This window comes from Lucilia sericata, unplaced genomic scaffold (genome assembly GCF_015586225.1).
Source record: "Lucilia sericata isolate MDLA Ls3-8-SP2 unplaced genomic scaffold, ASM1558622v1 Contig001643F_arrow, whole genome shotgun sequence".
NCBI classification, from domain to species: Eukaryota; Metazoa; Arthropoda; class Insecta; order Diptera; family Calliphoridae; genus Lucilia; species Lucilia sericata.
The window spans coordinates 54388-65037 of NW_023995557.1; the positions used below are offsets into that span (position 1 = coordinate 54388).

The 10650-nt window shown below is 29.3% G+C and overlaps 2 protein-coding genes across 3 annotated transcripts; both read right to left on the reverse strand.

Annotated features, from left to right (window-relative positions):
* Positions 1-2065: 2065 nt before the first annotated feature.
* LOC119612287 (GTP-binding nuclear protein Ran) lies at positions 2066-7704 on the reverse strand. The gene is made up of 3 exons (XM_037968043.1): positions 7428-7704; positions 2870-3377; positions 2066-2653 (listed from the first exon to the last, which is right to left on the reverse strand). The coding sequence occupies exons 2-3, from the start codon at positions 3302-3304 to the stop codon at positions 2438-2440; spliced, it is 651 nt and encodes a 216-aa protein (XP_037823971.1). The 5' UTR covers positions 3305-3377; positions 7428-7704; the 3' UTR covers positions 2066-2437.
* Positions 7705-8586: 882 nt separating this feature from the next.
* LOC119612292 lies at positions 8587-10365 on the reverse strand. 2 transcript variants are annotated; one of them, XM_037968050.1, is made up of 4 exons: positions 10149-10365; positions 9124-9250; positions 8757-9044; positions 8587-8696 (listed from the first exon to the last, which is right to left on the reverse strand). In XM_037968050.1, the coding sequence occupies exons 1-4, from the start codon at positions 10219-10221 to the stop codon at positions 8678-8680; spliced, it is 507 nt and encodes a 168-aa protein (XP_037823978.1). In that variant the 5' UTR covers positions 10222-10365; the 3' UTR covers positions 8587-8677. The 2 variants fall into 2 exon arrangements, with proteins under 2 accessions (XP_037823978.1, XP_037823977.1); XM_037968049.1 differs by having other exon boundaries at positions 8587-9044.
* Between the last annotated feature and the right edge of the window lie 285 nt (positions 10366-10650).

A 10650-nucleotide genomic window follows, 5' to 3' on the forward strand; every position in this document is an offset into this window, starting at 1 on the left:
ACACTGATCTATAAGTATAGATCAGACACTGATCTATAAGTATAGATCAGACACTGATCTATAAATATAAATCAGACACTGATCTATAAGTATAGATTAGACACTGATCTATAAGTATAGATCAGACACTGATCTATAAGTATAGATCAGACACTGATCTATAAGTATAGATCAGACACTGATCTATAAGTATAGATCAGACACTGATCTATAAGTATAGATCAGACACTGATCTATAAGTATAGTATAGATCAGACACTGATCTTTAAATATAGTATAGATCAGACACTGATCTATAAGTATAGATCAGACACTGATCTATAAGTATAGATCAGACACTGATCTATAGTATAGATCAGACACTGATCTATAAGTATAATATAGATCAGACACTGATCTATAAGTATATTATAGATCAGACACTGATCTATAAGTATATTATAGATCAGACACTGATCTATAAGTATAGATCAGACACTGATCTATAAGTATAGATCAGACACTGATCAATAAGTATAGATCAGACACTGATCTATAAGTATAGATCAGACACTGATCTATAAGTATAGATCAGACACTGATCTATAAGTATAGATCAGACACTGATCTATAAGTATAGATCAGACACTGATCTATAAGTATAGATCAGACACTGATCTATAAGTATAGATCAGACACTGATCTATGAGTATAGATCAGACACTGATCTATAAGTATAGATCAGACACTGATCTATGAGTATAGATCAGACACTGATCTATAAGTATAGATCAGACACTGATCTATAAGTATAGATCAGACACTGATCTATAGTATAGATCAGACACTGATCTATAAGTATAGATCAGACACTGATCTAAAGTATAGATCAGACACTGATCTATAAGTATAGATCAGACACTGATCTATAAGTATAGATCAGACACTGATCTATAAGTATAGATCAGACACTGATCTATAAGTATAGATCAGACACTGATCTATAAGTATAGATCAGACACTGATCTATATTATAGATCAGACACTGATCTATAGTATAGATCAGACACTGATCTATAGTATAGATCAGACACTGATCTATAAGTATAGATCAGACACTGATCTATGAGTATAGATCAGACACTGATCTATGAGTATAGATCAGACACTGATCTATAAGTATAGATCAGACACTAATCTGATCTATAAGTATAGATCAGACACTGATCTATAAGTATAGATCAGACACTGATCTATAAGTATAGATCAGATACTGATCTATAAGTATAGTTCAGACACTGATCTATAAGTATAGATCAGACACTGATCTATAAGTATAGATCAGACACTGATCTATAAGTATAGATCAGACACTGATCTATAAGTATAGATCAGACACTGATCTATAGTATAGATCAGACACTGATCTATAGTATAGATCAGACACTGATCTATAGTATAGATCAGACACTGATCTATAGTATAGATCAGACACTGATCTATAGTATAGATCAGACACTGATCTATAGTATAGATCAGACACTGATCTATAGTATAGATCAGACACTGATCTATAGTATAGATCAGACACTGATCTATAGTATAGATCAGACACTGATCTATAGTATAGATCAGACACTGATCTATAGTATAGATCAGACACTGATCTATAGTATAGATCAGACACTGATCTATAGTATAGATCATACACCGAGATATAAGTATAGATCAGACACTGATCTATAAGTATAGATCAGTCACTGATCTATATGTATAGATCAGACACTGATCTATAGTATAGATCTATAGTTTACAATCTTTAAGTCAGATAGTTAAACTACTTTCTCAGAAATTTTGACCAAAAAAGATAAGAAAAACCCCAATATCTTGTAATTTTTCATTAAATTCAAAAAATTCAATTATTATTATGTTTTGGATAGAAATACAGAATAAATTACAAAAAAAAATAGAAAAATATTTATATAAAAAAATATACAAACTAAAGAAAAGTAATAAAAAAAACAGTACAGAGCTTTAGAATAGCTTAAGAATGTAAAGAAAAAGAATTCTAAAGAGTTTTTTTTTTAACAAATCTCAGCAAAACCTTAAACTATACAAATACCGCGCAAAAAGTGAACAACATTATTGAATAGGTTTTCTTTTGTATTTTTATTGAATTTTTTAAAATTAGATTTTGTGTGTTTTCTTCTTTTAATTATTTCTTTTCTTTTTTAATTTAAATTTATAATAATTAAGCTTCTGTTGTAGTTTTTTAGCTGGTTTTTGTAATAAAATCTTATAAAGGTTTTTTTTTTTTAAGTTGCTTAATATGGAACAAAGAAACATATAATTCCCTGGAGATATTAAAGGAATTTACAACTTTCTTTTAACAAATAATAATATGTAAAGTGTGGTTGTTGTAGGGGGTGTTGTTGTTGTTGGGGTCTTAAAAGGAAATTTACAAATCCTCATCCTCGTCGGGTAAGGCGGTTTCTTGAGCTTCTTGTAAATCTCTTTCGATTTGTAATTGCCAATCCTTGTCCATTTTGACTTCTGGGGGCAGTAAAGCGGGCATAGCCACAAATTCCAAATTGGGATCACCTACCAATTTACGGGCCAACCAGAGGAAGGGCTTTTCAAAGTTGTAATTTGATTTGGCAGAGATGTCATAGTACTAGAATGTAGAAAAATTATGAATGTAAATAAAGAAGGTACCGAATAGAGAGACAGATTGATAGAAAAGATCAGAGATTGATCTATAGAATAGATTAGATACTGATCTAAACTATACTATAGATCAAAGAGTGAGCTAAACTATACTATAGCTCATAAACTGATCAATACTATAGATCAAATACTTAAGACATTACAAACTTATAAATCAACTTACTTGCAAATTCTTCTTTCTGTGGAATACAATACTCTTGGCCTTAACTTTACGATCCTTAATATCGACTTTGTTGCCACACAATACAATTGGTATGTTCTCGCAAACACGCACCAAATCTCTGTGCCAATTTGGTACGTTCTTGTATGTAACACGTGATGTTACATCGAACATAATAACAGCACACTGTCCCTGAATGTAGTAGCCATCGCGCAAACCGCCAAATTTCTCCTGACCAGCTGTATCCCAGACATTGAAACGGATGGCACCACGATTAGTGTGGAAAATTAATGGATGTACTTCGACACCCAATGTTGCAACGTATTTCTTTTCAAATTCACCGGTCATGTGACGTTTGACGAATGTAGTCTTGCCGGTACCACCATCACCAACCAAAACGCATTTGAAAGTTGGAATATCTTGTTCTTGTTGGGCCATCTTTTATTTTATTATTTATTATAAATTATATATAAACAAAATGTAATAAAATTTGGTGAGCGTAAAAAAAATACTGTAAAGAGAGCGGGAAGGTAAAAATTAATTAGTTTTTATTAAAAATTATAAGATATTTTGTTGCTTCTTTTAACTCACTTTCCTAACTATTACCCTAAATTCCTGATTTTTAAAACCAAACGCGTTTGTTTGTTAATTTCGTAGTTGAAAAGAGTTCCATACACTTTTTTCTTTATTTAAACAGGATTTCAACCAGAAAAAATATTACTTTTTTTTTTGTTTTCTTTACTTTTTATAACTAAATAAATTTATTAAATTTTCTTCTTTATCTTAGATAATTTCCTTAAAATATTTTGTTTTAATTTGCTTTTTTTTCCAGTGAAGATCCTTTCTTTAACAAGGACTAGTGATGACTAGTTTTATCAAGTAAAGAAACTGGTTAAGGAACCCCTAAACCGAATCAAGCAATAAAAGAGAAAACAGCAAAAGTAATAATAACAAAAGGGAAAAAGAAAACATAAGACAAGAAACTAAAGCGTAAAATTTGCTTTAACTATTACTTAAGAACAAAACCTTTTATTAGCAAAGTAGTGGCGGGTAGGCAGCCTGTTGTTTGTTTAGGGGAGGAAAACAGATGTGCTAAGAAAAAGAGTCCTTCGTACAATAACTGTTGTGTACTTATAGCAATTTCGTAGGTAAAGTTGTGAGTGTGTGTGCACAATTACAAATTATTAAGAATTTTAGCTGGGCAGATGCTAAATTTGTGTTTTCTTTAACACAAAAAGAAAAACAAAAACACTTTGGGAAAGGAGGAAGTAAATTATAGATTTAATAATGGTGACAGTGGAAGAGAGACTTAATGATTTTTGTACAAAATTGCAAAAAATAGTTTTGAAAAAAGTCAACTATAGTCTATGCTACAGACCTCTCTAGTCTATGCTATAGACTAGACATTAGTCTATTCTGTAGACTAGACATTAGTCTATTCTGTAGACTAGACACTAGTCTATTCAGTAGACTAGACATTAGTCTATTCAGTAGACTAGACATTAGTCTATTCTATAGACTAGCAACTAGTCTATTCTGTAGACTAGACATTAGTCTATTCTTTAGACTAGACACTAGTCTATTCTATAGCCTAGATACTAGTCTATTCTATAGCCTAGATACTAGTCTATTCTATAGGCTAGACACTAGCCTATTCTATAGGCTAGACACTATACTACAGACTAGACACTAGTCTATTCTACAGACTAGAAAATAGTCTATTCTATGGACTAGACAATAGTCTATTCTATAGACTAGACACTAGTCCAGTCTATAGACAAGACACTAGCCTAGTCTATAGACTAGACACTAGTCTATTCTATAGACTAGACACTAGTCTATTCTATAGACTAGACACTAGTCTATTCTATAGACTAGACACTAGTCTATTCTATAGACTAGACACTAGTCTATTCTATAGACTAGACACTAGTCTATTCTATAGACTAGACACTAGTCTATTCTATAGACTAGACACTAGTCTATTCTATAGACTAGACACTAGTCTATTCTATAGACTAGACACTAGTCTATTCTATACTAGTCTATTCTATAGACTAGACACTAGTCTATTCTATAGACTAGACTCTAGTCTATTCTATAGACTAGACTCTAGTCTATTCTATAGACTAGACTCTAGTCTATTCTATAGACTAGACTCTAGTCTATTCTATAGACTAGACACTAGTCTATTCTATAGACTAGACACTAGTCTATTCTATAGACTAGACACTAGTCTATTCTATAGACTAGACACTAGTTTATTCTATAGACTAGACACTAGTCTATTCTATAGACTAGACACTAGTCTATTCTATAGACTAGACACTAGTCTATTCTATAGACTAGACACTAGTCTATTCTATAGACTAGACACTAGTCTATTCTATAGACTAGACACTAGTTTATTCTATAGACTAGACACTAGTATATTCTATAGACTAGACAATAGTCTTTTCTATAGACTAGACACTAGTCTATTCTATAGACTAGACACTAGTCTATTCTATAGACTAGACACTAGTCTATTCAATAGACAAGACACAAGTCTATTTTAAAAGACAAGACACTAGTCTATTCAATAGACTAGACACTAGACTATTCAATAGACTAGACACTAGTCTATATTCTATAGACTAGACACTAGTCTATTCTATAGACTAGATACTAGTCTATTCTATAGACTAGACTCTAGTCTATTCTATAGACTAGACTCTAGTCTATTCTATAGACTAGACTCTAATCTATTCTATAGTCTAGACTCTAGTCTATTCTATAGTCTAGACTCTAGTCTATTCTATAGACTAGACTCTAGTCTATTCTATAGACTAGACTCTAGTCTATTCTATAGACTAGACTCTAGTCTATTCTATAGACTAGACTCTAGTCTATTCTATAGACTAGACTCTAGTCTATTCTATAGACTAGACTCTAGTCTATTCTATAGACTAGACTCTAGTCTATTCTATAGACTAGACTCTAGTCTATTCTATAGACTAGACTCTAGTCTATTCTATAGACTAGACTCTAGTCTATTCTATAGACTAGACACTAGTATACTCTATAGACTAGACACTAGTCTACTCTATAGACTAGACACTAGTCTACTCTATAGACACTAGTCTATTCTATAGACTAGATACTAGTATATTCTATAAACTAGACACTAGTCTATTCTATAGACTAGACACTAGTCTATTCTATAGACTAGACACTAGTCTATTCTATAGACTAGACACTAGTCTATTCTATAGACTAGACTCTAGTCTATTCTATAGACTAGACTCTAGTCTATTCTATAGACTAGACTCTAGTCTATTCTATAGACTAGACTCTAGTCTATTCTATAGACTAGACTCTAGTCTATTCTATAGACTAGACACCAGCTTATTCCATAGACTAGACACTAGCCTATTCTATAGACTAGACTCTAGTTTTTTCTATAAGAGTCTATATGTTATTCTAAAATTTGGATAAAAATCAATTAGGCTTGTGTTCTTCCTAATTTGTATTGTTTCTTTTGTTCTTTATAAATAATTACAAAATGAATTATTCATAACAGTTAACATCTTGAAATACTCAAAGAGTGAATCATCCTATAAAAACACGCGTTTATAACTGACCTTACAAAATATCTAGTATGTACATGGTCAATATAAAAGGCGCCAAATTCCAAATAATATTAATGGTAAATAAATTAACTAATATAGACTTGCTTAATAAAATGAAACAAATCTAAAGATTATTTAAATTATAAATAAAAACCTTAAAAAAACTCTTTAAAAATTGCTAATATTTACACAATTTTAGGTAAACAATTGAACAATAAAGCACTGTTAATTAACAGTTTAAGACAATGTTAATTAACAGCAAACAATATGACAAGAGACAAACAAATGAAAAAGCCATGAAATTAAAATAAAATTGACAGTTGAGTGCGAAAAAGTTTAAAAAGAAAAGAAAAAAAATTAGCACATAACCTCAATTAAAAGAGGGTAAAGAATTGGCCACATTTTTTAATTTACTTGTGTTAATGAAATAAATTGTTGAAAATTTTAAGAAAAAAACGAGATTTTATTTGATATAGAGTTTTGCTAAAAATGTGTAATTTTTAATAATTTGGTTTACACAATTTTGTGAAAAACACATGTTTTTTTAGTTCTTTTGCTACAGGCTCTGCCGCAGCGCTGCAAAGCTTTGAATTCTTTAGGAAAGACAGCAGACATGGAAACACAAGTTTTTTAGCGTCCGCGCCAACTTTAGCTTGAGTTTTTTTTTTCTTATTAAGAAATTACAAAAAATCTTGTGTTTAAATAAAATGTTTTATGTTATAATAATTAACTTTTTTGGGCAAATATTAAATTTTATTGACTTTTTCACATGCGTCACTACTTGTCATTCATTTTTGGTTTTTGTTGTAGAATATTCTATTTGGAATTTGGCAACCTTTTAACAATTTTTTTTTTCGTTTTTTTGCACACACCTCACAACCACATTTTTTCACTTTTTTTAGAAGTCTTTTATTATATTTATTATTAATTTTATTTTAAAAACTTCTTACTTCTTTAATTTCACTCCTGGGGAAAATTGCTTTATTTTTCAATTATATTTCAGCAAAAATCCTTATTGGATAATGGGAATTTGCGTTTTTTCCGGGAACTGCACAAAAAAATAACGCCGCTTAATAATAGAGTGTGTGTTAAAATGTCGTTTTTCTTTTATCTCTTTCTTATTGTATGATGAAGAAATGCAGATGTTGTTCGGCAATTTTGCCGTTTTTTTCAAGTTCGTGAAAACAATGTGGTATTTTTCAGCACACAGGGTTGTATTCATTTGACAAGGTTGTAATTGCTGATAAGGCAGTGTAAGAAAAGTTGATGGAAATAACAAAGGAAAGGCTGTTTGTGTGTTAAAGTTTACTTAAAAGAAAAATAAAACAATTTCGCAAAAAAATGTATATTAAATTAAGTTTTGGACTATAGGATTCATCCATGGTATGTACTATTAATAATTAATTTAGCAAATTATTGTTTTTATAACAATGTTTACATTACACAAATATCTAGTTTTAATATGGTAGCTCTAGTAAGGACAATGTTGTGTTTGTTGAAATAGTTAAAAGATACAATAGGTTTTATTTTAATACTACTATTATAGTTAATTTAGTACTATTTATAGTTAATTATGACATTTTTGTTTTTATTTAATATTTGTCTGGCGTTTTTATCTCGTTTTAATTCGGTAGCCCTAGTATGAACAGTGCAGTGTTTGCAAAAATATTAAATGATAAAACAGTGTTTATGTTAATAGTTAAAGTCAAAGCAGTGCTGTCGGTAATGTTATTCATATGATAATTGCTGTAGAAAAACTTATTTATAAATGGTACCTATTTTAATGCAACAGACCTAGTGATTTTTTTTACTAATATCATTAATTTACTGAATTAATAAATCTTAAATAAATTTTTATTAATACTTTTTAAAGGTAAAATATATAAATAAGGATAAGGCAGTAATATATTAAAACATTCACAGCTAAAACAGTGCAAGTGTCAAAAATAAAACAGTGTTATCGATTAATTTATTAATATGGTAATGGATGTAAACATATATGACATATAGATGTCGCTCTTGAAAAACCTCACAAGCCTGGGATTTCCTACACTAATATAATTCATTTTATTGAAATTATACCATTTAAATAAATTACCATTCAAATTCTCAATTTTTTAAAGAAATTTAAATAAATTTTATTAAATTATTTAACGTCTAAGCAACAGGTCTTCACAAAATCCTTCTTCTTTTTGGCCAACTAACACAATTTGTAAGCCCTTCAAGAAAAATGAAAAAAAATATATTTTTTTCTCTAACTATAATTATTGATTTTATACTCTTTCTGATCTCCACCAGTCCTCGTCGTTATTGCAGTTCTCCCGCCCTCCGTATAATTAAAAGTTGTGGTTGATGGCGGTGCATGTATCATCACCTTAACCCTTTGGGTGATATGCTCACGTAGCAAACGGCCCATATGATTATAAAGACGTGTCTCATCGGTAGTACTTTTATCATCGGATTTAGACGATTTACACTCGTAATTGGGACAACAGCGAGGGAAATCGAGAAACTCATTGGCGGCGGGCAAACGATAACAATCACCCTCCAATTGGGGAACTTGACAACTAGACAAAAAAAAAAAAAAAAAAAACGGTAATTTAAATAAATTGTATAATGTTTTCTTTTTGATAAATAATACTTTACCTATCTTCCCATAATTTCAGAGAACCCGAGCATTGTACACGTATGCATTGACCGGGACGGGTGAAAACTTCCCCAATATATAATTCTCGATTTGTTTCGGGATCGGTGCATTTGGCATTGTAATGATCTAAGGAAAGCAAGTTAAAAGGTAGGAAAGTTAATTTTGTTGTTTAAAACTTTGTTGAACTGCATTTTAAAACCTTAAACTTGATTTAACCGAGTTTAGTTAAACTTTAAAATCGGAAGTTTAACAATAATTTTTTGATGTTGCCATATTTTATGAAGAATTTTGTGAAATTTTTTTTATTAAAATGAACCTTATAAAATGCTTCCATTCCAGTCTTCAACTTAGTTTAACCAAGTTTAGTTGAACTTGGAAAATGGAATTTTAGTGAAATTTAACACTACTTTTAGCAGAATTTTAAAGAAAAATTGTGAAAAATTACGAGAATTAAAAAAAATTACTTATAAATTGTTTCTATTAGTAATAAGTAGTAAAACTGTAGATTTTTAGGTCTTAAACTTAGTTTAACCAAGTTTAGTTAAACTAGGATAATGAAAGTTTAGTGAAATTTGACACTTGGGAAAGAATATTTAGTAAAAAAGTTTTATTTTTGTGAACAAACATTTTCAATGTTGCCATATTTTTAGCAGAATTTTAAAGAAATATTTTGAAAATATTAAAATTTTTCTTATAACTTGATTCCATAATTAATTATCAGTAAAACAGTAGATTTTTAGGCCTTAAACTTAGTTTAACCAAGTTTAGTTAAACTAGGAAAATGAAAGTTTAGTGAAATTGAATAGCATTAAATCACTCGTAATAAATAGAAGATAAATTACCAATATAAGTTTTTCATAAATTTGCCTCTAAAAGTGTTGTTAATTTCGTTGTTATAATTTTTGCAAATATTTGCCTCGGTTTGTTGATGTTTTTAAATTGTTTATTTTTAACCTTGAAACTTGACCTAGAAAAAAATTTCGCGGCCCGTGTTTTAAATCATAATAATAACACTAAAACTTACCACGTGAATATGTTGTCGAAGGATAAGCAAATATCACATAAATATTAAATAAAATTAATAATATTTTAAACATTTTTTCTTAAACGCACACAGAAATTTTTTAAAATTTTTAAATTGTAATTTTATACTTTTTTTCTGCCTTAAAAATTGCAATTTTTTTTAATATATTTGAAATGATTTTCTATACTTAACGTTTCATAAGCTCAAGTTCAACTAAATGTATACAGAGTTTTTTTCTTTTTTTTATTAAGCTAAGATTATAATAAAATGAGTAAAATATTTTTAATTTGTTTATACAATTAATTGTTTTTGCGAAAAAAATTTCTTATCTTTAAAAAAAATATAAATTTTTTTCTTGGTATTAATGTGAATTTTTTTGTTTACTTTTTATTTCAAAGACTTTTTTATGCTTCAAATATTTGATAACGGGGTGTTTTTTTGTAGAAAATTATTTCATTTAGACTTTATGTAGTCATTTTTATGGGCAGCGATGAAGAAACTA